General features: G+C 49.2%; 1 protein-coding gene and 1 long non-coding RNA gene across 13 annotated transcripts in view; one reads left to right on the top strand and one right to left on the bottom strand.

Annotated features, from left to right (window-relative positions):
- Positions 1–27,247, bottom strand: part of Synj2 (synaptojanin 2) — a 103,412-nt gene that overhangs the window by 46,534 nt on the left and 29,631 nt on the right. For all 12 annotated transcript variants that reach the window (XM_063275683.1, XM_039092679.2, XM_063275688.1 and 9 more), the window contains 4 exon segments: positions 22,896–22,982; positions 13,568–13,838; positions 9,495–9,720; positions 3,329–3,412 (listed from right to left, as the gene is read on the bottom strand). In XM_063275683.1, coding sequence (XP_063131753.1) covers positions 3,329–3,412; positions 9,495–9,720; positions 13,568–13,838; positions 22,896–22,982 — 668 coding nt within the window.
- LOC134482645 (uncharacterized) lies at positions 21,298–24,197 on the top strand. The gene is made up of 3 exons (XR_010059017.1): positions 21,298–21,894; positions 22,461–22,654; positions 23,383–24,197. It is a non-coding gene; the product is annotated as an uncharacterized LOC134482645 (long non-coding RNA).

Below are 27,247 nucleotides of genomic sequence, written 5' to 3'. Positions count from 1 at the left end.
TATGGCACCCATACATGGCCTAATTTGGCCCTTGGCTTTTGTTCATGTCAACATGGGAGAGTTTCCCTTCATTCATTCACTCCAGGAACTCCTGTGCCACAACCCATCTCGTTTCCCTCTGGTGGAACAGAACAAGCACACCAAGAGGCTCCAGTGCCACCCGTTCCCAAGAACAGGTGTTTGAGAGACGAGACAGACATAGATGGGAGGCTCTAATCTAGCCTACATCTTTCCTCCACTCCGTTCCATCACATGATCTTCAGAATGAAGGCCAGACTCACGTGTGGCAGCCATGTGTCTGCACCAGTTACAGAGATGAAGATCCTGAGGCTTCAGAAGGAGTAATCTCTCCCAGACACGTGAAATAATAAATTCACTCCATCACAAGCTCTTCCAGAAGAATCTTGAGTTCTTAGCGTCAAATTCTTACTGAGGTTATTATAAACTACACTGCTATCTGCATGGGTCAGACAAAATTATATGTACATGGGTGCCGTGTAGACTAGAGATCTAAGAGTTTGCACTGAGGGCACATGCCCGTGACCTCCAATAGACAAAGCATTACCCCAGCCTTCTTTGTCTTTCCCAGCCCCTCTCCCCATTCCTGGTACATTCCCTAGGCCAGCCCCCAAGAAGGCACTACACTGCAGTTTACAATACACACCATTCCTAGCACAAGTTTGCAAGAAGAAAGGAAAAATGGAAAATGAAAAAAAGACAAGAAAAAAGTGTAATCAGGATAAATTGTATGAGGACAGACTCTTGTCTATAAAGGGACAGAGATGACCAGAAGTCATTCTAAACTTGACAGTTGCTACTGGATGTAGACCACCATGTAGCGCTGCCCCCCTCTCTCTGAGGATGACACAATCCCTCTTTGACGACGTATGATATTTAGAGTATAAATACAGGCATTAAGTTCAAAAGCCAGCAAATCCCAGAGAAGACTTAGGAACGGCAGTCAGGCTTTTAAACCTGTGTTTGAAGACAACACTGAGGCTTTGCCAAAGGACAAGGGTGAGGAATCTAAAAGGGTAAAGCAGTTGTCTGGATCCTGCTCCGTGTCATCTGAGGCACAGTCATACCATGGCAGGGTCAGGCTGTACCTAGAGCAGTGGGAGGATGACCAACAAGCCGGGCCGTACGCTTTAGACAAAGGAGACCAGAACACTGAGTCCTAGCAATTAGACAAAGATCCTCAAAAGAACAGGAAGATGCTAGAAGGGACAGAATCATGAAGCCCCCTACCCAAGAAGAAAAACGAGACTGGCTCTTCAGTATCCCCGAACACCCTGAAGAGACTGACAAGCCGATGGTGGCCTGGAAAGACATTCAGTCACCTAGAGCGCAGCCTCTCTCTCAGAGGTCCAGGAAAAGGGGTCTGTTACAGAGCCGGGAGGGCGAGACAAATTTCAGATACCTTTCAGTGTTCTACGACTGTCATGACCAGTTCTGGGGTTTCTGATTAGTTTTTGCATGAATATAACATCGCCTCCCGGGTTCCCTTGTATATTGTGTTCATTTGACCTGTGAGTCTCTTCACATACAGCTCAAGATGTTTCGAAAGGAAAGCATACATCTGGAGGAAAACAAGTTTGAAGCACCTTCTTCAAACAGCTACAGAACAGGCAGTTTCGAGGAATATAACCTCCGCCAGAGAGGACAAGGTTCTGGCTGCAGGCAGTCATGGGCAGGATGCTTCAATACCAACTCCTAAGTCTGAGTCTACGGAGACAGAGAAGCTGAGAGCTTCTGTGGCCTGAGCTGGAGCTGGGTAGAGGGGGACTGCCAGTGGGACGGGTGTCCAAGTTCAAGGTGGGGGTGTGGCTCAATGGTAGAGCTCCCACCCAGTCTGCCAGAAGCCCTAGGTTAGATTACCACTAGAGGGGGAAAAAAAGCATATTCTAAATTTAGATTACAGAGCTTGTTTTGTATGCTTTAATGGGATGGAGTTTACTGTAGAAAAAGTTACATCTCAATAGAACTATTTAAAACACAAAACAACAATAACAAAGTGTCCAGGAGCTGGTAAGGTCTGTAATCCTAGTACTTGTTATTGAGGCAGAAAGATGGCCACAAATTCAAGGCTAGTTTAGGCTCCACAGTGAGACAAAAATAGCGAAACAGTAACAAAAGACCTTTGGAAAGCCTCCAGGGGAGTTTCTTGCTGTTACAAGCAAATTCAAACTTACGCCTGCTACCTCTCAGAGTCGCAGGGCATCCTCACACACCTGAATGTCAACAAATCCTCACTCCCACCTCAGAACTCAGGACCAGAATGAGCTGCTCCACCCATCCATCTTACTCTAAGAGCTGACAGAGATATGGCCGGTGCTGTCAGCACAGCAGGACATGCTGGCGGTCCCGAGGACAAGTCCAGGCTGGGCTAAGAAGCTGTGCCAAAGTCTGGGCAGTGTGAGCCAACCATTCCTGAGAGTCTGCCACATGGTGCTCTTGGCCTCTGGGGCTGCTGGCTGACCACCAAACCCTCATCCCATAAGAGCCCCAGGCAGGAGGAGTCATAGACTAAAGACCCAGGGAGAAGCTTTTTCCAGTACTTTGGTCCATCCCTTCGAGACAGAAATGTTCAGAGCAAGAAGAAGCCTCTAGCTGCTCTCCCCAAATGTACCTTGTCAGAACCCAGTTGAGGGAGCAGCATGCCTTTCAGTGATAACAGCTGTGTCCTTGGACCACATCCCTGATCCCTGAACTCGTCTCAGGACACAGAAGCTGAATCTTTGTGACATTGCTCAAAGCTGTACTTTGGATGGCAGAAGGTATTTTTAGAAATCACGGGCTTTGCAGTTCTCACATGGCTCTATACAAGCGCCACAGAATGCCAGACCCATGATGCAGCCACCCAGGGCCCAGCAGACCCTCCTGAGCCCTCCAGGGGATCTCCAGCTGCTAAATATGTTATCGTTGGGCTCAACTTAGGGTCCTACTTAAGCCAATCTCACCTAAGAGATTGCACAAGGTCAACAGCTAATATACGATTGGTCTTCAGGACCAAACTACACCTAGTGTGTCTGTTAAACTCTCTCTCTCTCTCTTACTCTCCCTCTCCCTCTGTCTCTCTGTCTCTGTCTACACCCCCCCCCCGTGCCCGTGCCCGTGCCCGTGCCCGTGTGTGTGTGTGTGTGTGTGTGTGTGTGTGTGTGTGTGTGTGTGTTTCTGTCTGTCTAGCTTGGCTCAGCACAATTGGGCTGAGGAACAAGATCATAAACAACACCATGTAAGAAACATGTTTAAAGAAAGAAACCTCAGCTACAGAAAGAGACCAGAGGTGCACCGATGCAGTGGAAAGCCTTCTGTGTAAATTACCTACCTGGAGCCCTGGCTGCTCCCAGAACAGCGGAACGGAGCCTCGGATCTGGACAAAGGACGACACTCCATCATCCATGTAAATCGCCTGCAGCACGGGGAAACAGAAAGAGAAATGGACTCGTCAATGAAACTGAACATCCTGGCTGTAACGGGATCCCGTGCCTGTGACCTGACACCAGCCTGGAGGGTAGCCGGTGGACTTCGGTGCCCTCTGCTCTCTCACCTAGCCAGGCTGGTACTGCTTCCTCATTGTTGGCCAGATAGCCAGGCATGCTGGCTATTGCCCGGATTTCTGAGGAGGGGTCTGCACGCAGATATGGTGTGTGCCAGAATCCTCACTCCTACAGCATAATGTTATCTACGTCCCTGAAAAGCCTGTTCCCCATTTCCCACTTTAGAACCAGAAGCAAATGTGGTGGTGGTTTAGCCCTAGACCTCTGCAGGGGACTCTATCTTTGCCTGCCCCATACCTGAGGAGCTTTTGGTAAAGAACTGAAACAAATTAATCAGCTCTCCTAAAAGTCCCCACTGCACCCGCCACTGTTGAATGAGACAGCTCAAGTCAAGGCTGGACTTGAACTTGTCTGTCTGTAGTCCTGGCCCTGTGCTACTGTGTTATCAAGCATACCACAGACTAATATATACACACTTGCTTTTTACAATGTACAGACCCCTTGTAAAAATAAATGATGCTTAAATTAAAATAATGCAGATTATAATAGCCTCGATGATCAGTTTTCTAGTAGCCTAGCTGCCTCCAATGATGGGAGTTTAAAGGACATGAAAATATAGTCCTAAGCAGGCACAGGGATGGCTGTAGTGGTTATCAGATGGTGGCCTTTATCTGTGCAACTCTACCCTGACCTGGCAGAGCCACCACAGGCGCCATTGAGAGTCCTTTCCATTGCTCACCGGTCTGCTCTCTTACAGGGTGGTTTTCCACACGGGCTAGATCATGCTCAGATCGCACATGCATTAGTAATTCTCCAGGGGGAGGGGGATGGACAATGAGATCAGAGGTGCTCCGGACCACAGGAACGCCATGAGCCTGGTATCTATGTTGTAAACTGTAATTCTAGCTTTAGTCTCCAGAGGAAAATACACTAGGGCGGGAACATGCTGCCTGTCTCCAGGTATTGGCTACCAGCAAATGTGCTCTCTCCAGTATTCTATTTGCTCTACTGCAAGAAGGCCTGTCCTCCTGAGATCAAAGACACAAGATGGACAGTGTCCCTGACAGACAGAGTTAGCGAATGTGCCAATGCCAGCATCTGACCCAGGCTAAGGATTCTTGTGCTTTTCTCTGAAGACCTTGGGCTTCAGACACTACTTTCTGCCTCAGCCTGGATCCTTCTGAGCTCAGTGCAGGAGGTTTTGCCTGGGACCCCTTCTCCATGGGCAAGAGTCCTTTCTTTCTCCCCAGAAAAACCATCTATGAGTCTCCTACCCCATCACCCAGGTGTAACCCAGCAACCAACACAGTGGAGGACCACGGTACTGGATGCTGGATGAACGTGGCCTGAACACTCGTGGGGCTGCTTCTCAGGTGCCATTTTCACACTGCTCCTGGAGAGGACGGAGAAGGATACAGGAGAGAGCAGGGCCCTGGGAGAGGCCCATGAGCCCAGCAGTGTGGCCTGGGTGCTTAAGCGAGCTACTTTCATCCTGATTCCCTCTCCAGGGGAATTAAAAGTCACCTGGCACCCAGAGAGTGATGTTAGGTACATTCTCCCGGCCTGGAGTGCTCACTTGGAACACATCATTCAGGAAGGCTGGGCAGGGATGGACATTGGGGCAGGTAGGGGTAGCTGCAGGAACTGGGGTCAGGGGAAGGCAAGACCAGACAAGATAGGGAGGGATGCTAGGAAGAGCTAAAGCCCTGAAAAGCATGCAGGGATCCCAGTGCCAACACCACAGCGGGCCTGGTACTGAACAGCCAGGAGCATCACCCCAAGCAGGTTTTGTCATGGAGGGTTAAGAATGAATCAGGACTAGAAAAAGGAAGAGATGGCACAGGATGCTTCTGCTTCCAAATGCAGCGTTTACCAACACTGGCACCCTCAGGAGGACACACAGAATCAATCTAACCTCCCATGGTTAGGTGGTGGCCTAGCTGTCGGGAGTCAAATGTTTATCATGCAGCCTTTTGCTGACAGGCTGAGGAACTGTGAGGTTTACTTTTCTACAGATCTGAGTCACTGCAGCAGAGAGAGCCCACGGTGGATGACTCATAGCAGAACTGAAAAAGGACTCCAGGCATCCTCCTAAGAAGCTCAAGAGGCATCTACCACACAGACACACTGTGTACATGCATCAACATGTGTGTGCACACCGTATAAATGCAAATACACACTCAAGTGTACAACATACATAACGAATACCCAATGCACATGCGATACATAAGTGTACAAACATCAGACAAGTACATGTTGTATGGACTTAAACATACAACATATATAACATATATATATATGCACATATGCTGCAGATGCATGAACACAAAACATATGTATATGTACACATGCACACATGTATGTATATACACACACACAACATAGTACAATACCTGCATGCCAGAGGCAGAAAGTATCCTATGCTACTGCAGGCTGGAACCCCACTTGGGCATGGCAAAACTATGCTCTTGAAAATTAGAGGTCCACAACAGACTCTGCTAACAAGCCCAATAGCTTGCTTCTGTTGCCATGGTCCGCCCTGCTCTGGGACCATCCAGAGCTCATCTCCCAGTTTCCGGTGGTTAGACTGCCCTGGAGCTCTGGCAGGCTGAGCCAGCCTGGGTCCCTACTTCTCAAAGGGCCTGTTAGCAGCAGCTTCAAAGGTACGTGTCCACCCATGTTCACCCTCTAGGTTTACACAGCCCTCACGCCCAGTTATGCGTCTGCGGAAAACAGTCTTATGGGGTTGTTACGCCCTCTCAGCTACCTGTTATTCTGGAGGACAGCAGATGGGAGTGTCTGCCTGTTTCAGGGAGCAAGGTCAGTGACAAGTTTATAGAAACACCCATGTGACCCAGAGGAGAAAAAGGGAATTTAAAAAAAATACAAACTGGGAAGACCACAAAAGCTTATGGGGGCCAAGAAATCCTTCTTCCAACCCCAAGCAATTAGAAAGCAGCAAGCCTCTATAGCTTGTCCCTCTTAAAAGCACGTTGAAGTTTAATCCAACCATCAGGTGGTGATTAGCCTTCATCAAATTAATGGGTTATTGGTTTATTTTAGAAATGAGCTTTCAAATAGAAGCCATTTGGCTAAGCTTCCTATGTGCTGCTTGGCACTCACCATATAATCCTCTGCATCTCAGGACTCGGTCAGCAAGGCCAGCACCAGATGTGGGCCCTTGACTTTAGACCAGAATTATGAGCCAAAAATAAATCCCTTTTCTTTATAACATACCCAAGATGTGGTACTGTGCGACAGCAACAGGAAACAGACTGAGGCTGGCTGTACATCCCTGAGAGTGTGGGTAGGCTGTTCTTACTTAGCTCTAAGGCCTCGTTGGCTGGGCTGCCCCAATGTGGAGATTTGGGAAATTCGGGGTAGGGTTCTTGATCTTGAGCAGTAACAAGTTAACATGAGAAAACAGGACATATGGGTCGTCAGGTACACTGCATGATGTAACCAGAGCAAAAGTCCCAGCCTGAGGAAATGTTGGCCAGTGTTAGTGAGAAAAACAGATATCACAGGGGCGTCTCCCTGCATTCAAAGCACGCCCTTTATGACAGGTTTATATACTTACACCCTAATGTTATGGGTTCATCTGTGTCTCTTCCAGAAACAGTATGCTAAAGTCTACCCTCCTGCACTTCCAGTTGTGACCTTGTTTGGATAGAGGACCTCTGTTCTTATAATTGGATAATCGAGACCACCCTGGAGGAAGCTGAGTGAGCCCTTTGATCCAGTATGACCAAGACTGGATGATGCCCCTGTGAGTCACACAGGAACTACAGAAGCTGGGAGAAGCAAGGACAGACCCTTCCAGAGGGATTTTCAATAGACTATGGACAGGCCTTTGACCTTGATCTTAGCCGGCCAGGCTCCAGCTCTGGGAGAACAAACGCCTGTTGTTTGAACCACTCAGTGTGTGATGCCTTATTACAGCGGTCCCAGGAGACACACAATACCCGCTCAGATGGTCCGTCTTATAGGACCGGGCAGTTGTTATCCCAAAGACCTATTTTGTAAGGCACAGCAAAGGACCATAGCGTTTCTAACCTGACTGAGAACTAAACATTTGAGGACTACCACCCCCAGGACCAACTAAATGGTCCTCTTCCCTCAGACTGGGCTCCAGATTCCTGCATGACCCTGAGATGGTCTCTGGAATCTGGTTCTGGTACCGAGCTCAGGCTTCGTGTGTGCTGTGCAATATGAACACCGCTTCCCACCTGGGGTGTCTGTTGCTGCTCATGACCGGCAAAACAAAAACACCAGAACTCTGTTCCAGACCAGAATGACTTGAGGGTGAAGGGCAGTGACACCAGATAAAGGTGTTGAGGCAAAAAAGGTGAACACAGTCTTGGAAATCTTTGTCACTGTTCAGACGTGAATAAGAAAAATGAAAATGGCATTCACAGTGGGACTTAGTACTCTTTTCTTTTTCAACCAATAGTTACTTAATAGTCTTGTCAACATTCAAACGGGCAAGCAACCCTCCCCCAAGATAGTAATTTTACCCATAGGATCTTTTGAGGGTTCCTGTTCCAACTTCTATCTGACTCCCATGAGGGGAGGCCTCCATCTTTGTACCTCCGGAGGTGACAGCATTCCTGCAAACTTGACCCCCCACACGGGTTTGAGCCATCATTAAATAAGCATGCAGAGGTCCAAGTGTGCTGGAGGGAAAGGTACAAACTTGTGCTGAATTCAACCGGTGCCCTGGAAAGGCACCTCTCACAGCCACACCTGCGGGAACACACAGGGCACCTGCAGCCCAGAGGGGACTCAGACCTGGGTCTCCCTGGAGCTTTCCTTCCTTACAGCTGATCCCACTTGCTTTTCTGCACGCTGGCACAACCCTTCAGGGAGCAAGTCAGAGCAAAACCCAACAGGGGCGAGACAGCATCTTTCAGGAGGTTAGTACTTTAACATCCAGAATGACAACAGAAGCTGGGAAAGAAACTAAGGCGGTATTACACATGGCTCTTGTCTGTAGGAGCTGACAGCAACTACTGTCACATATGATCACATTCCCAGGCACTAACACGCTTCCAGAATGAAGCTTTAGCTGATGCGATTCTCCCATTATTCTACTGAATTCTTTATTTGTCCTAAAAAGATTTTCTTTTCTTTTCTTTTTTTATGTATATGAGTACACTATTGCTCTCTTTAGACACACAGAAAGAGGGCATTAGATCCCAATACAGAAGACTGTGAAAAGTCTATCATGTGGTTGAACTCAGGACCTCTGGAAGAGCAGTCAGTGCTCTTAACCACTGAGCCATCCCTCCAGCCCAAAGATTTTCTTTTCTTTTTTTTTTTTTTTTCTATTTTTCGGACCTGGGGACCAAACCCAGGGCCTTGCGCTTGCTAGGCAAGCGGTCTACCACTGAGCTAAATCCCTAACCCCAGCCCAAAGATTTTCAATCCCTATTGGTTTGTCGGCTGCTCCTGGAGCAGGTGGTACTTGGTATTCTTTATATCTGTGGTGTCCTTTCTTGAGTCCTTTCGCTTAAGGTACATTAGAAGGGCTAGGGAGATGGCTCAGTTGGTAAAGGGCTTTCCACCTAAGCCTGCGGACCTAAGTTCAATCCTGGGCTCCTATGTAAAAGCCAGATCCAGTGGCAAGTGCTGGTAATCCTGTAGAGAGGTGAGAGTATCTCTAGGGTCAGTGGATAGTCATTCTTGTCAAACTAGTGAGCTCTACATTCAGTTAGAGTCCCTCAGGCTTTCAAATTCATCCAGGAACACAAATACACATAACTTAAGCAAGCACTGTCTTTTCAGAATGAGCTGTGGAACAAAAAGACAGACCATACAAGCCAGAGGGAAGTTCCAAATTGTCCTCCACTTTCCCACATACAGGAAGAAGCCACAGTCAAAACCCTGCTCACACACATCAGAGCCTCTTCTACCCATGGTAGAAAGCATGCATTTGTAAGATATGTTGATACTCTGAGTCACTGTGTACCATGGGTGGGCCTGGGTACTGACCTGCTCTGTCTCCACAAAGTTGGACACGTGGCCATCGTCGTTCACACCCCGGGTGAGGAAGCGAGCACCTGCGCGTTCACAGCTGATGCGAGAGATGAGACAGGCCTTGGCCTGCTTGTGGGAGGCATAAACCGTGCGGATGGTCACCACCCCACAGATGACTTTCAGCAACCAGTCATGACAGTTCACCTGGTGCTGCCGCAGAGGCACATGCAATAGCTGGTTCCTGTAAAACAGCCCCACCTTTGGGTCACCTTACTAGGATCTACAAATACTGTACCCAGAGCCAAGTACTAAGGAACTTCCCATAGGCCCAGTGTTCCACTAGGCTGTTAGCATGCAATTCCATCCCAATGGAAATCTTCTGTCCTGGAGGGAAACTCATAAAGACTCAGAAAGTTCTGAAGGGAGGCTCTTTAAAACTCAGAAAAAGTTCTTAACAGAAGCTCCTTAAGATTCCAGGAGTAAAGAATTCACAAATCTCAGGAAGTCCCTGAAACTTAACAGATCACAAACCCCCTCCCATCTTAAGGTTATATAACTAGCAAGGACTGCTAAAGAAAAGAAATTCTAGGGGTTGGGGATTTAGCTCAGTGGTAGCTCCGAGGCAAGTGCAAGGCCCTGGGTTTGGTCCCCAGCTCCGAAAAAAAAAAAAAAAAAAGAAAGAAAGAAAGAAAAGAAATTCTAACCTGTGACCTGCCTGCAAGGTTCTAGCATCCCTAAGTTCTCACCCACGCTGGAGCAGATGCCCTGTAATGCAGCTGCCTTGCAGCTGCCTTTGAGTTGTTCATGCTTCTCTAAGTAAACTCTAACTCATACTTCTGTAAACAACCCGAAAAACTCAGTGGCTCATCAAGTTGTACTTTGGTGGTGCCATAATTTCTGGTTGTTGTAAGTTTCTAAGAGATGTTTTGTCACGTTTCCTAGGAAGAATTACCACTCAACAGAGGCAAACACTGACTGCTCTTCCAGTGGGGGCCAGTATGATGCGTACAGGAGGAAGGGGCCAGAAGTCCTTTCCTTACACTACTACCAGCTGACAGCAAGGACGAAAGAGAACAAAGCTGGAAAGGAAGCCTTATTTAGACCCGTGTCTGCCATATATTTTTTTATTAGAATTACAGATTTACCATTGGATCTGGAGAACCTGCTCAGTAGTTAAGGGCTTGTGCTGCTTTGGCATATGTGAGAAAACTCACAACTACCTGTAATTCCAGCTCCAGGACACCCAACTCCCTCCTCTTCTGACCTCTGTGGGTAGTTGGCCACATGGGTATATACCCACACACAGGCACACACATAATTGAAAATAGATCTTTAAAAAAATATTCATGCTTTAGCTTGGAGGTGGTAGCATATACCTTTAATCCCAGCATGCGGGAGGTAGAAGCAGGTAGATCTCTGAGTTAGAGATTGGCAGAGTAAATTTCAGGACAACCAGAGCTAAACCAAGAAACCCCGTCTCAACAAAACATAAGATAAACAAACAAACCTACTCATGTTTCCATAAAGCAATAATAATGGGCAAGGATAAATTACATAAAAATTGTATTAAATAGGCTTATGCTTATGTAACTACAGATATTTGTGCACACAGTGAAGTGAGTATAAAGAAAGCATTATAAAAACATCCAAATTAAGTTAAAAGGGATTAGATGAAAATAGAATTGATAAAAGCTCAGTGGTCATTTCTTCTCCACACCCTGCGGATTATTCTGGCCTCTGGAGTCAGCAATGAGAATGATGGTTAAGACAGGACACATGCAAAAGTACACCAAGCACCATCATTCCTAAAGCACTGGTGTAGGCTGGTCTAACCAATCCCTGCAGCGACCCCATGTGAAGGGGTCATTATTATCAGAAATCCCATTTACAAAACTGAGACACAAGACTGCTTGCCCAAGACCATGGGGCTGGCAAATGCAGTGTGCCGTTAAAGCTGGAGTCTAAGAGCTTTATTTATTCATTCATGGACTGTAGGGCTAGGGAGAAGACTCTGGGCTTTCTTCGTGCTAGGTGAGTTCTCTATCACTGCCATGCTCCAGCCTCAGTGCTCCTAGATGAAAGCCCTACAGTAACACGGGGCCACATTATCCCTCCATCTCCCACCAACCAGCCTCCCCCCATACCTAGGAGGCTCCAACAGGGCCAGTCTGCAGCTGGTCACCAGGGAGTTTTCTCTTACGAGAACGAGAATCTAGGTCACTATGGCCTATTTGTTTTAAAAAGAAGCTGATTCCTGCCCTTGAGCTCAGATCCCTGGGGATGTATGCAAGGGGAGCATCTAGGCTTCTCAAAGCCCTTGCTTGCCCTCGGGCGAGCTTCTGGGAATGTGACCACAGACACCCACTGCGCCCCACCATCCCCACCCAGCCCTGGGAGCCCTGCCCACCCACTGGGTTCTAACAGGTGCAGTGCTAGGAAGGAAGACCTCACAAGACAGGTTGTTTCAGCGCTGCTCTCTGTACTTCAGACAATTAACTCCTTTAGTAACATACATTAAATGGTCTGCTGGTCATGCCACTACGTCACTGGGGGGATGGGGAGGAGCCCCTGTCAACCCGACAGCTCTGATCCATTTACCTAAGGGACTCTGGGGAGAGCAGTTCAGATCCAGGAAGAAGAGATCCAAATCTCTAAGGAACAACAGCTTTGTGCTTCCTGCCAGGCTCCCGGAGCATGAGGAAGTGACAACCACTGAGGAAGGATGACCCTGACACTGTCCTCTTTCTCATCCTCACCAGCTGCATCCTATGTGGACTCCCCCTGCCTCCTACCATGGCTTCCACTCCTCAGCACAGCACAATGGGTTAGGTGATCTGGCTGTGATGGCGCTGCCTGCTGACTCAAATGTGGTCGGTTTCATAAGTCTCAACAGGGACCCTTGGGTGGGGACCTGCCTGTCTGGTGCATTCCACAGATGCTTCCTCTTCCCAAATTCAAATCTAGTCTAGCATCTACTTCAAAAGGGATACAATGGGGCCTCCCCCCCACCCCCACCGCCCCCTGCAAGCCCTCTCAGCTCCACCTCCTTACTACCTTCCTGACCATGGGTTACCTCATATCTTCTGCAGCCAACAAGAGAGCAGTTATAAGAGAGTTGGCATAGCAGGACTTACCCGCTTCCAGGGAATGCCACATCCTCTTTTGTGACCACAGACACCCTGCTCTAAAGCTGCTTCTGAACCTCTGCCAAAGACCTCTCGAGCCTTGGGCCACAACTTTAGGAGTATGTGTGACAAAGCTAAGACGCACGCTAGTCCTCAGAGAATAATCAGATCTAGCACAAAGTCCAGCAAGTACCTGGCATTGTCAACTGTTGGTCTGCAGCCCAGCTGAGTGGCTGGTTAGAAATGTAGGCGTCTCAGACCCCGTGCCCACCTGCTATACTAGAGCACGCACCGTGATAAGGATGTCAGTGTCCAAAACCTAAACACATAAACTGAGGAGGACCCAGGTGAGTGTCAAGGCAGGGGGCCAGGGGCAAATGTGGGAATGTAATGGGGTTGTTATCAACAGAAGGGAGGAATTTAGAATGGGGAGCTGAAGCTCTTCAGAAAGAATCCTTACCCTACCATGGGAACCTTTACTGGTTCCTGCAGGCAATTGCAGCTAGGCAGGTATCAAGGAAAAGGCAGAAACCAGCCTCTGTATCTGTGTCTGGCTGGGAAACTGGTGTGGCCCCACAGGGTACTGCTTGGACCAAAGCCTTAAAAGCCAAGATCTGCCGGGGTGCCAGCAGCAGAATTCCCATCACGTTGAGCCTGACTGTTTCTCTTTCGTGCCCAGTGAGTCTGAGGAGAGCGTCACTGGAGAGGCCTGAGCAGGTGAAGAAGCCCCAATGCTCTACTCAGGGAACAGGTTCTTTTCTAGACCTGCCTGGGACCGCATGAATATATTCCTGGAGCTAAGCCCACAGGGTAGGGTGCTGGGTTAGCTGTCTTTGCTCACTGTACAGAATGCAAATGTGACTCTCCATGCCATGCCACAGCTCACCCAGAACCCTGGGCCAGATGGAAGGCGACGGCTCAGGTGGTGCCCAGAAGCTGCCCTCTGGGACCCCAGTCCCTTACCAGAAGAAGGAGGTCCCCCATTCAGAGCAGTCATCACCCTGTTTCTGAGCCCTGATGGTCAGATCGAAGCAGGCGCCATCATTGGGCCATGCGAAATAGAACACCCCTGAACTCAGGATTTTCTTCAAGGCTGGCAGGCGGTCCTCTTCCTTGGCCTCTTCCTGCAGGGGGTAAAACTCAGTGCCAGTGATTTTGTAGATCTCTGCATCTGGAATTCTGCCCACTGACGTGCAGCCTGTCACCAACACCAGAAAGCTCAAGGGGACGCCACCTGAAAGGGACATCAGACAGAAAAGATGAAGAATTATGGGCACTAAACAGACTGCATCCCAGAGTTTCCCCGACCCTAACTGGAGGCCCTTTCTAAGTCCTGTCTCCTAGGTCTAGGGTGGTCTGCCCAGCTGCCTAGCCTGTACCCCAAGTGGAAGCATTGGTGCCACATCATCTTCCTCAGCCTAAGAGGAAGAATCCTAAGGCGATTCTGCTGTGAAGGCTTTCCCACCCCAGCTCTCTCTCTCCTTTCCTAGCTCACCTCAGTCTCAGCTCCACCCTGACAGGATGAAAGGAGAGGCTATGGGTCCCACTCACCTACCTTCTAGATGGTTAGCACAAGCCTTTCAACCATCCTCCCTTCCTAACCACAACCCTCTTCCAAATCTGTGCCTGACACCCTCTAATCCATCCTCCTGGATTCCCGCCCCTCCCCCTCGGTCACTGCCTGGGCTCCCTCACAGCTACAGCAGGCACAGGCTTCTCAAACGCAGCTGATAGCAGGCATCCCCTGCTCAGATCCCTCTCTGGCTCCCACTGAGCCCCAGAAAAGAAATGAAAGCCCCTTATGTATCCCTGCCCCATAGGTGGATTGTTCCCCGGCAGCTGCTCTCCAGGGCTGTGTTCTGCTGCTCCTCAATGCCCCACATGGTCTTACACTCACTTTAGCCTTATGGGAGACGTCCTCCCACTTGTATAAAGGTCCCACTGCCATCTGCCCAACAAAGGACTCCTTCTAACCTCGACTCTTCCCTGGCAGGGCAGAAGGAAGAGCTCTGGGTCCCAGCCTTCTATCTCCTGGGATACTGTGAGTTCTCTTTCCCTCACTGGGTAAATTCCTGCCCCTCCTCAGGTCCACGGGCAGCACCTCCTTCAGGAAGTTGTCTCTGCTCTTCCAAGATGCAGCATTTAAAGCTTCTCAGTAGCTCTGGGCCCGGAAAGCCAGCAGCTTTCCTTGCAGCCATGTCCCTCCGCAGCTGGGGCTCCTTGGGGGCAGAACTTAGTGTATGCTACCACCTCCCCAGCAGCACACATGTGTGTGAACGCTTCCTAAACAGATTCCAGCATAGAAGTCCAACACACCCTTCGCCAAGACCCTCCACACTGTCGCTGGCTGCTCTCTTTCTGTTCCTTGTACCCTACTTCTTAAAGGTACTACCCACACCAAGGGGTGGTGGCAATGCTGTGTGTCCCTTCCAAAGATGGGGTCCAAGAGATGGTCCCAGTAGGTGATGGGACTGGATCTATCAGGATCTCCCCCCACCCTGTGGAGGTCTAAGGGAGATGTCCCAGCAAGGTTTATTCCAGATGGCCAACAGCCTCTGGCTGAAGTGATGCTTCCTGCCATCCTTCTGTCCCTCACACTTTTGTAAGAGATCACAGAGGCATCCAATCCCACCATCTACCAGCTCCAGCAGGCTGCCTTTCTCACACTTCACGGGAAGATTGCAGCTGCAGGGATGGGCGACTGGCTTTTATTAAAGAACAGTTGCTGAGTAAGTAGGTCACGGCTCACACATGATGGCTGATGCACTGCAGGGAGGAAGGATGCCCACAGGGCCAGATATTGACTTGGCACATGCATCCCCAGGAAGCCACTTCAAGACAACACAAGAACCAGAGAGTTGTGGTGGGCCGATGAGGCAGTTAGGGCTGAGCTCCTCCCATGAGAACAGGTGAGTTTCAGTGGGGTGGACATCCTCAAGGCAGCACACAGTCCACAGCCTTGGCATCTGGCTGCCTGAACTGATAAGTTTAGTATCCAGCAAAGTCCCCTGGCATGGCTAAGACAGGTCCATGGTCTGGGCTTGGGGCTCAATGAAGGAGAAGAGAATGAGGAGGGGGGAGAGGGCTTATGGAGAATGAGAGGGAATGATGTCACCACAGGAAGGCCATCCATCTGAGGCAAGGCTCCAGTAAGTACAGGTAAGTGAGAGCTGCCAGTTAGAATGTACCTCGGAGCCAAATACCCAATATGGCAGATACATGCTTCAATATGGGACAATGCTTCACGCACAGGCACTGTACAAACAATGACTTAGTTGTATCTACACCCACTAGTGTCAGCCCATTTTATAGAGAGGGGAAAGGAGACAAGTGGAGGCTAAGAAGTCAGGGGTGACTGAGTAGGGGAACTGGGATGATCTGAAGGCACCATCTGGCTATACCATTTGGGTGTGTTGTTCTGGCTAAGTCTGCTCCACAGCTGGAAAGCCCGGGGGCTGCTGACAGGTAGCCGTGCCAGTGGGCCTAACAACACTGCTGCTGAGGGCCACCATTGTCATTTCACACGAATGTCCCCAGGGGAGCTGAATCATGACCAGGGCATGCTACAGGGGATTTCCTTTAAACCTGAGGTCTGCCTGCCCCCGGCCTTTTGGCACCTTAATCTTGGACTATAGAACAGATTCTTGCCACCAATGACGATGTTTTGTGAGATATTGCTCTTGTCTCTGGAACTTTGCTAGGGCAACACTATACTCCGCTTATTTGAACATGCATACCCAAGTTTCCCCCTACAGCCTAAAAGTAATATTGAGACACGATAGAGACTAGTTCTCTCTCAGGCACTGGGCATTGGTAAAAATCTTTCAAAATCACAATTAACACTAACAAGTTATTAAGTTTTTCTTGTAAGAGTCCTGGCATTTACTTTCCTATAAGGCAAGGGCAGTGGGGGGGATGAGTAAACTGACTCTAATTGGCAGCTGTTGGCCTCTTATTTTGTTGCTTTGAGCAAAAAGGTTCAAACAGCTGGTGGGTTACCCTTGTGGCATCACCAGCTGTTTTGAAGACTTCACAGATGCCTTAAAAAAGAAAAAAACTACAATAATCATAACTGTGGCTCTGGTTTTCTGTGGCATAGCTAGCCTCAGTCAGGACTGTTCCAAAGTGTCCATATATCAAACTTATTTTGCTATTACGAGCATCCTAAATGTCACTGCAACCACTTCCACCAAGGCCAGAGACAAGAGCCCTTTCCTAGTGGCCTTGCCAAGGCATTGTTGTGACAGGTGCGAAGGGAACAGTATACACGCACTCATTTTCATTTATATGCAAAGTGTGCTGTGATTGGTGCAAATGCAAACCTTTACATGTGAGGTGCAGCCTGATTGGTCCAAATACCCGCTCTTGGCTATGTAAACTGGTTAATCTGGCTTCCTTCATGAGTAGGCTGGGAGACACCAACCTGTACTGCCTGCCCTTGGTGCTACCACACTAGCCCATCAAATGGCTTTTCTTACGGACCAATAAGAACCAGCAGCCAAGCGGGCAGCTAGCCAAGCGCAAAAGCCGCAAGACGGCCAGCCAGCTGCCTGACAGAAGGAGTAGCCAGAACAGGAATAGCAGAGATGGCAAACAGTGCCTAAAAGGGCGTTGGGCTGTGAACAAAGACAGGCTCTAAAGGGCCTGAGAATAGAAACTGTAGTCTCAGGAAGAGCTCCAGGAGCTGACAAGCTTCTAAAGGCCAAGGATCTCAGACACTCAAGGCCTGCGAGCTGGAATATGGGCTGTTGTATGGGCTGTTGTCAAGAACAAAGGGATCACCACACCTAAGCCTTCCCACAAGCTATAATGGCAGCTGCTGTGAAGGGCTAAGGAGTCAGGATGACTTCCTGCAGGCCTACAAGTTTTAAGACTTGTAGAACGAAGGGTCCTGAAGCCAAAGGCCTGTATGAAAGCTGTAACAGTAGAGGGCGCCACCTACAGCTGCTCCCACCTTCCTGCAGAACAACACAGGAGACAAAAGCCACCCAGGACTAGTAATTGAATTGCTTCCCTCTCCTTGCCTGGCCACAATCTTCTCCTTGCCCAGCCACGGCTTCTATCTGGGTAGGGCAGAGGGACTCTTCCCGCTGATTGGTAGCATTACATTTTGCATCATGTTCTAGGCACTGACCATTTTGAAAAGGCAAACTGTCAGATCCTCCATGCCCAGTGCCCAGTGGACGCTTAAGGCCTCCTGAGCGCTCTTCCTAAGCAGGTGGGCCCTCTGATGCATTTCACCCCTCAGGCTCTAGTCCTATCATGGCACATGTGTGCTCCTGAGTTCTCCTCTGATCTCCTTATAGGATCAGTTAACGAGTGTCTTAGCCAGGATCTGATTTATCGTTGAAATCACTCGTAGGACTGGCAAAACAATATAAACAGTTCAAAGGAAACAAAACATTTTGGTAAACAATCCTTTAACATAAAATGTAAAGATGTGTTGTAAAGACAGAACAAGATGGTAAGTATTATTAACTGATGGAAGGACAGTAGGCAGAACCATTCTAATTATAATAAAGTGTGTGTGTGTGTGTGTGTGTTCGCGCGCGCGCATCCACAGAAACCAGGGGTGTCAGATCCCCTGAAGACAGAATTACAGCCAGTTGTGAGCCATCCGGTGTGGGTTCCAGGAACTAAACCTGGATCCTCCGGAAGGGAAGTATGCGCTCTTAATCATTGAACTATCTCTCCGGTCCCTCTGTTCTCCATTTTTGTAGATGTAAACGCAGTACAAAACTATTCGTGTTGATAAATAGTTGGGAATAGAAAGTTTAATTTTAGAAATGTCAGTCAATGCTTCTGATGCTGAATTGGTACTACAAGGGAATTTTAAGCGACTTATCAGCAAAATGACTATTAACGCCGACAGATGACATCCAACTGCACTCTTCACTCTGGTGAAAGGCAAACGCATGGGCAGCCCCTGACTTAGACGTGAACTGTACAGAGCCACTGGCACGGCCTGATCAAACAACAGTACAGACAGCAGTGCTTTGACGGACGCCTTTGTTTGACTCTGGAGTTAGCTCGCCACCTCCAGAGTGGGACGGCATGGTACTATTCTGGATGAGAAAAAGAACTTACAAATGTTAGAAGGATGACTGTGGGTGAGACCCAGGGGTACATTCCTACAGGGGACAGCTACTAGAAAGAGTCAAGATCTGGGAGTGGTCTTCATAGAAGCCCATAAGTCTGTGCACCTCTTTGGCCACAGAACCTGGAGCTGTGGACCATGCTGGGCACGGCCTCTCCCAGAAGGCCTCACCTGGCCCTACTCACCAGTGAGCTGGACTGGTCCTACTGCCCTGGTTTTCTCCTCCCAGCCCTGCTCAGAGGCCCTTAGCTGTGTTCCACGTGCTGTGGATTTTAAGGAACACTGAACCCAACAGTAAACTGGTGGAGGTCAAACTCCTGCCCATCTCCCAGTTTGGTCTGGGCTGGCAAGGCCGCCGAGGTACACAGCGTGGGTCAAAGCAAGGTCAGAGGGATGCACCTGCCTTGGACACCTGAGGCTTCTCCCGAGGTTCACCTTGACTACAGAACCTGGACTTTGCTTCCAAGAAGATCGGTTTTCTAATACCAAGAAGCAAAGTGAAGTCACCAAGGTTCAGCGAGGTCTTAGAAGTGGTCAATGGAAGCTGCATTCTGAGGCCTGAAAACCGGTGGGGATCTTATATCAAGGTTAAGGTTCAATCTTAGCTGGGGCTATGAATTCTATGTTCCTCCTGTGGCTTGTTGGGGGACTCAGACAAGTCCCTTACCTTCTCCAGCCCTCACAGTGGAGCACACCAGGGCTTTCGTAGAGAGTCCAATCTTTCCCTGCTAACAGGCTCGGCTCTAAATGCGGTGTGCCTCTATGGCATGGTCTTCAGTAACCCTTCCTTTCTGTTTGCAAAGCACAGAAGCAGTGCATTCATTCAGTACTGCACTGTGGCCGGGCCCTCGGCCCCTGAGAGTACATGTGCACAGTGCTATCCAACACCACCGAGGAACCGGAAATGATCCTTGGCTAGCATATTTACACAGAAGAAACTGGCAGCAGAGTCCCTACTCCCATAGCTGGATGCCAAGTATTTGCCAGCACACTCCTGGGCCTGAGTATTAAAATAAATTATTCAAACATTGACAAGGGCCAGTCCATTTTAAGACTTGCTACAGAACGTGGAAAGCCCTGAATCTCAAAAGGCTAGTAACTCAGACATCCACTCTCCAGGCAAATCTCCTTCTGAAGTGAGCCTGTATAGTAACTGAGGAAACAGCCACTGAAGCCAACAGCCTGGCCTTTGGTCTTCTCAAAGCCCACATTCCAGCTGTGGCAAAGACAGAAGGGAACAGAGACTGAAGAAGGGAACAGAGACTGAGAGCTTCGTAGGATACAGTGAAGGAGTGGGAGGACACAGGTTCCTTCTCCCTAGCATCAGGATGGCCACTGTCCCCACAGCACATCTTATCACATGACCAGCTTCCTTAGACTATGAGGAGTACCCACACTTTTCAGGGCCATCATGTTCACTCCCTCATGAAGAACTCTTAAAACTGGAGGCTGGTGGGCTGGCGTACAGGCTGTGCACTGCAAACTCCAGGAGACACAGTTCACTACAGACTGGGGATTGAATCATCATCCCTTGAAGGAAACAGGATGGTCTTAAGAGTTCAGGTCAAGGAGGAACTGAGCCCCTGGGACCACTGGGGTGGGGTATGTTGGCTGCTGCATTAATTTCTATGCTGTGTATTGTGTGTAAGCACTCAGCTCTTAGCTAATCCTGGGCCTCCTGCCCCTTTCTGCGGGAGGCTGGGCTTTCATGAAGCCCCAATGTTTCTCGATTTCTACCATAAATGCCCGTTCTTCTGAAAGGACTGAACTTTAACTCTGAGTTGAAAAGCCCAAGGGGAAAGCAAGAGAAGCCACACCCCACAGGGCGCCACCCGAAACACCCAAGGATGAGAAACAGAGGAAGATAGCTCAGAGGTACATGCCCAGGAGACACAGGGGTGAGCAGCATTGGGTTAAAGCCAGCACCTCCTGAACATACCCGAAGAGGGTGGGTTGGAAAGGCTTGGCTTTGATGGCCAACCCATCCGTCTTTCAGACACCAACTCATTTTCCAATGCTGACGAGAGGCCAGGCAATCCCGACATACTCAAAACCAAACTTCCTCTCCAGGGTCAGAGAGCTGTGAAGACAGCTCTGTAGGAGACTCTTGAAGGCAGCTTTGGGATCTGGGAGGACATCGAAACCCATGCTGGTGGGTTCACCATACCCAAGCCCCCCTGACCATCAGGCACCCTGCTTGGCTGGCTAGTCTGGCTTGGCCCAACAGGAGGCCATGTGTACTCACTCCTTAGATGGGCAGTGGTGGGTACCAGCCAAGGAAAGAGGATGGGCAGACCTGACTGGCAGAGGGAACGGAATTTATGGCGACCCTACTCCCTGATCTACTGTGGACCCCACAGATAAACCAGATATTCAGACATGGGTTGTCTCTGGGTTATTCCCCATCCTACACAGAGACAATGCCCAGTATCTGACCTCAGCTCACAGCTCAGGAAAATCCCTGTCCTGTGAGATAGTCAAGGTATCTATTGTCACTCTTCCTGCTGTAGGACACTAACCCCCTAACAAAAAGATACACAGAGACAGCTGTGATGCCGCAGGGCACACGCGTAAGATCCAGGTCCCACTTGCAAACAACCCAAACTCGTGTCTGCTCCCATAGTTCTGGGGGTCCAAGTCCCTGTCACGGCTAAATGCAACATCTATTTTTGTTTCAAAAATAACTGCATCTGTACCTTTAAGATTGGACTTTGAGCCATGCCAAGGGCCAGGGTGTTACAGCAGAGAAAAGGGGACTGTAAAGGGGTGGGGCAGCATCCAGGCCTTCCCTTCTGTATGCAGTCTGCCTCCTTGGGGAGCGGAGTAACATGGAAGCCTCACATCACCACACAGTGCCTAGGAACCACCACTCTGAGGAAGCTCCATCCTCACAGAAGAAGATCAGGGCTCCCCGGGTCTATTACCTCAGAAAGACTCCACAAAGGGAAAGTCCTGCCCACACCCTTATCTGATCACATCCTCACTAAAGGGCAAAGCGTTAGCAGGCTGCTGGGTTTGTTTGCTCTGAATCCCAGCTAACCTCTTCCCCTTTAGGTAAGTTTGGAAAATCTCTGAGCCTGTTTTCCTTTCTCCTTTTCTTGTAAACAGGCAGTCAGCGGTTACCGCATCGGCTGGTGCTAACGACCGAACATATTAACCCGTGTCTAGTTTTTTGGCACAACACCGGCATCGAGTAAGTTCATTCTGTCATGTGAATACCAAACGTTTTCCCTAAACATTTCCGATCTGGAAATGAGGGGTGTAATCATTGGATCTAGTAGGGGGAAAAAAAAAACCACACTGCCACCACAGAAACGGCCCAGAAAGTATTGGCAAGCATGTCAATGCCGTTTGGCCAGCCCTGAAACCCTGTGCAAACAGAGGCTCTGTGATGCACAGAACTTTTGCCTGCTCAGTTCAGGAAAAGCCCCCAAGGCCTGAAGTTGGAAATTTCCCAGCCTTTCCCATCAGGAATGTGACCTGTGCCCTGGCCTTAGCTGGAAAGGCCACTGAACTCCACAACCTGATCTTTTACGATAGGAGGAACTGACCAAAAGCAGGCTCTCCTCACTGGGAGGAAGCAATATGGCTGCAGAGCTGTTGCAGAGGTGGCTGCCAGTGGCTCGGGGCAAGCAGAGCTGCCCACTTCTTCCTGTGTGTTCTCTCCTTCGTCAGACCCATTCGGGTGCAGTTCCCTTCTCTCTCACTCCTACACAGAGTGTCGCAGCTTTTCTTTCTCTCCTGGCTGCCAATCCCCAGATCTGCCCTTCCTCGCCGATACACCTAGGATGCCCAGTGATGCTGCCTCAGGCAATGGTTTAAGCCATGGTCCATCCAAGTCTACCAACCGAACACACCTAAGACAGTGGCAGACACCTCAAAGCTGCACACGTCACCAGAGCAGACGCTCCGACCATCTTGGAGAAACTTAGGTCTGGAAGGCAACAACACAGGTAAACTTCCCGGCACCCAGGGCTGGAAGTCATGGCCTCCACTGCCCCAGACTGGCAACTACAAGTTACTGCCCACACCCTCTCCTCCCCCATGGAGGAACGGGCTGGGAAATACAGAGCAACATCATCAGAAACGAAAGTGGCTAACACAGACCATGTAGCTGGATAGGCTGCCCAGACTAACACCAGGGACTGCCCACGGTGGGCGTGGAGGCCAGACAGGTGAGCCATGGTTACTCACCGGATTTTAAACTCAGCTCCCCGAGGCAGCCATAGGCATCCGTCGGCTTCCCATACAGTCCTTTAATGACTTCCTTCTCTTCCGGAGCTGGGGGGGAAAACACATCAGAGGGACATCAGCAAGCAAGTGGCTCCTTTCACGCTCGTTCATTCACACTGTGCTTGCCAATCTGGCTCTCACCCACGCGAAAAAGGAAACGCAGACAATAGCACAGCCCACAGACACCATGTGTATAGGTTTTGGGGATCCGAGAATCACAGAGATGCAAGGATTTAGACCTTCCCACGGAACGCTGGGTCTCTGGAAATGCTGGAAGCTTCCAGGGTGTGGGGTGCGGGGTGCGGGGTCGGGTAGCTGGAGAAGGTGCGGGGAGCCCTAGAGGTGCTAAGGCACCTTGGGTCTGGCCTGTTACATCTCTCTTCATTGCATGCACACACTGGAACAGGGCGAGGTTTCATAGCCCACTCGTGAGGCTTTTTCTTCCTAGGTGCCGGCCACAGGAGCTCTATCTGGGAGCTCCTCAAGACATTTCTTCTACTAGAGGCCATCAGAGCACAAGGGTCGGGAAACTCAGGACTGAGACAAGAGAGCCCCTAGGCAAGCTGCAGATTTTCCTTGCTGGCAGCAGTGTCACTACCTAAGCAAAGGCCCTGTCTGGCTTAGGAGGGCAGAAAAGGTGCAGAGGAAAATGCCCTGGGATGCCAGAGGCAGCTCTGGTGACTTCGGGAGTGGGAACAGGCCTAGGGACCCTTTCTCATACTGTTTCAACTGCACTGAGAACAATATACAAACCCTAAAGTTGTGACAACACTATACTAGGCAAAAAAAAAAAAAAATCACAAAAGACCTCTCAAATAGCCCCGGCGTATAGGATATGCAGAGTGGGTGAAGTTAGAGAGGCAGAGAGATTTGTGGCTGGCAGGGGCTCAGTGTGGGTAAAGGAACACACCTTCATGGGGTCTCTTTTAAAGGGGGCAAAATACGTTAAAATTAGATTGCGGTGATGGTTAAGACAGTCCTGTAAATACTGAAATACTTTTAAAAAATGGAACTATACACTTTCTGAGGTCAAGTGTGTGGTATGTGAATTACATGTCAATAAAACTGGTATAAAAATAGACAGCAAAGGACAGTGGCAGAGATCACCAATTTTACTGGATTCTAGTTATTAAAGTACTGAAAAAAATTAAGATTTTTTTTTATTGTGTGTGTCTTGTATACAAGTGTGTATGTGTGTTTGCATCACATGTATGGCTGGTGCTGGCAGAGGTCAGAGGGCGCATGGGATCCCCTGGAACCCATGGATGATTGTGGGCCAGCATGTGGGTGCTGGGAACTCTTGCTATGGAAGCAACATGTGCTCTTAACTGCTCCAGCCCATAGTTAGCAAAATATTTTAAGGTCTTTGGTGCTTGCCTAGCATGTACCCAGCCCTGGGTTTGAGCCCCAGCACCACACACACACACACACACACACACACACACTCACACAAATGTTATAACGTTAAATGTTATAATATATGAATCTTACTGACAGTGTATTTTTTAAAAACTTATTTATATGTATTTGTGTGTATTGGGTGCATGTCACAGGATGTATGTAGAAATCATAGGACGGTTTACAAGAGTGTTTCTCTCCTTCCTCCAAGTAGGTCCTGGGGATTGAACTCAGGCAGTCAGGCTCAGTGGTGGGTGCCTCTACTTGCTGAGCCATCCCATCACCCCTGTTGGCATGCATGGTCTTAAAGAGCAAAATCTGAACTGAGAGTGAAGGCTCATATCCAAAATCCTAGCCCTCAGGAGCTGAGGGGAGAAGGCTGCCAGGAGCGCAAGATCAGCCTGTCTCAGAAAGAGCCTAAAATAACAGTGATAATATGGCCAAGTAAACAAAACCCAGCAGGGGGCCCACTGGCCACTTAATTTCAACTGAGGGAAATAAATGATGTTTCAAGACTTCACGTGAGGTAGAAGTGGTTGTCATCTGGTTGTCATCTCTCTCGGTGACAGATGAGGGGTATGGGCAACAAGCCGGTCTAGTTGTCTCCTGTCCTAACTGAGGGCAATGCTAGCTGTCGGTTGCAAAGGGTGAAAATAAAGATGGTGGTTTCTTATCCAAGAGCCCCAGGCCTCCCCTGAAAAGTAGAGGGCAGGGGCTGGCTGAATCCATGTCTTCATCATCTTCAGCTACTGTTTTGTCCTCCGTTGGACCAGGAAGGGCTCCAGGAAGAAATGAGATCCCAGAATGATGCACGAGGGGTTGGGGGGAGTGGGGAACAGGACACATGCTCTCACACCAGCCCTGTGTACACACAAGCTGGGAACAGTCTAGCCATCATGGCTTCCTGCCCTCTGAAGAAGTCATCCAGTCAGCCCTGACCCTTCATGAAGGCTGGATAAACGATTTTGGTGCTTGTAAGTCATACTACAAATCGGACCGGATCGTAATTTACAGCAAGGCTTGAAGATTACTTGAAGTGTAAAATGTAAGTAAAGTTTAAAAATTAAGAATCAAAATATACAAGCCGGATCACTCATTTCTCATCTGAAAGAGTTAGCGTGTGTGAGATGGCTCAGCGCTCAGGGGCACTTGCCGCCAAGCCCAACGACCTGAGTTTGATCCTGGGAGCCATATGGAAGAAGGAAAAAATAATTCCAGGAAGTTGATCTCAGACCTTTACATGTGTGTCATGGCACACACATGCACACGCATGCACACGCATGCACATGCAGCAGGGACATGTTTATATGTATACACATGCACAGAATAATGAGATAAAACTTCTTTATACGGGATTACCTTTTGTAAATGAAATGGTAACATGGGTTTAGAAGGCATGTTATTTAGATTCAGGGAGGAGAGAAGCACGCTACAGAACTATGGCTGTGCCACCACGTGAAAGTATTCCTAAGAATACTTTACGTGCTAAAACTGCCCCAGTCAAACTGGTCTCTGGTCACGTAGCCATAAATGCCTAAGTAAACTGGTCTCTGGACCAGCAGTAAATTCCTATACAATGTGTCCCTGACCTCAAGGTTATGGGAACCGCCTGCCCAGCTAACTGCTATCTCTCCCCTTCTATAAATGCTTGCCTGCTGCAGATGTCCACAGCTGCCTTCCCATACACGCCGCACAGTGGGTTTTGCTTTAAAAACTCAATTAAATTGGAGGTTTCGGCTGCCTCCCCCTGCTTTGCCTAGGACAGCTCAGCCAGAGGGTGCTAGATAAAGGCTGCATCTGCCTTGACTGGCTCAGGCCTCTTGGTGATTTTTCCTTCAGGTACCCACAACGAAACTCAAGGCTACAAACACCCTGGCCCTAGTAAGTACAGCCAGGTCCTTGTGGGAGGTGTCTGCTGAGAAGTTAACGCTATGTCTTCGGGGGTTTAGACCCTGTCAACTACACTGAAATTTGAGTTAGGACTTCTCTTCTGTGTCCCTTTATAGTCAGCTCATTATCTGGGGTTGTTCCCTTTAGGACACCAGGATGGCTACAGTCAGAAATGCTAACCCATTTCTCCAGTGCCCCAAGTGCCATGAAATATGAAGAGGCTCTTGTATGAGATCAGGTGTCAGCGAGATGACTCGGTGGCTAAAGGCACGTGCCACCCACCGAACCTGACGATGGGAGTTCAGTCCCTGTAAACCACATGGTGGGAGAAGTGGACCATCTACAGGCTGTCCTCTGACTTCCATGTGACACCCACACACACATACACACACACAATGGACAACTACATAAGCTGGATAGGTGGCTCGGCAGTTAAGAACACTGGCTGCTCTTCCAGAGGACATGGGTTCTATTCCCTGCACCCACATGGCAGCTCACAACTGCCTGTAGCTCTTGTTCTAGAGGACCCAATGGCTCTTCTAACTTCTATACATGTGACACACACACCACACACCACACACACCACACACCACACACACCACACACCACACACACCACACACACCACACACACCACACACACACACACCACACACACACCACACACCACACACACCACACACATACACACACACACATACACACACACCACACACACATACACACACACACCACACACACACACATACACACACACCACACACACCACACACATACACACACACATACACACACACCACACACACCACACACATACACACACCACACACACCACATACACACACACACATACCACACACACACACCACACACACATACACACACACAATGGACAACTACATAAGCTGGATAGGTGGCTCGGCAGTTAAGAACACTGGCTGCTCTTCCAGAGGACATGGGTTCTATTCCCTGCACCCACATGGCAGCTCACAACTGCCTGTAGCTCTTGTTCTAGAGGACCCAATG

The sequence above is a fragment of the Rattus norvegicus genome, chromosome 1, assembly GCF_036323735.1.
Source record: "Rattus norvegicus strain BN/NHsdMcwi chromosome 1, GRCr8, whole genome shotgun sequence".
Classification (NCBI taxonomy): domain Eukaryota; kingdom Metazoa; phylum Chordata; class Mammalia; order Rodentia; family Muridae; genus Rattus; species Rattus norvegicus.
This window is presented reverse-complemented; position numbering and strand designations above follow the sequence as displayed.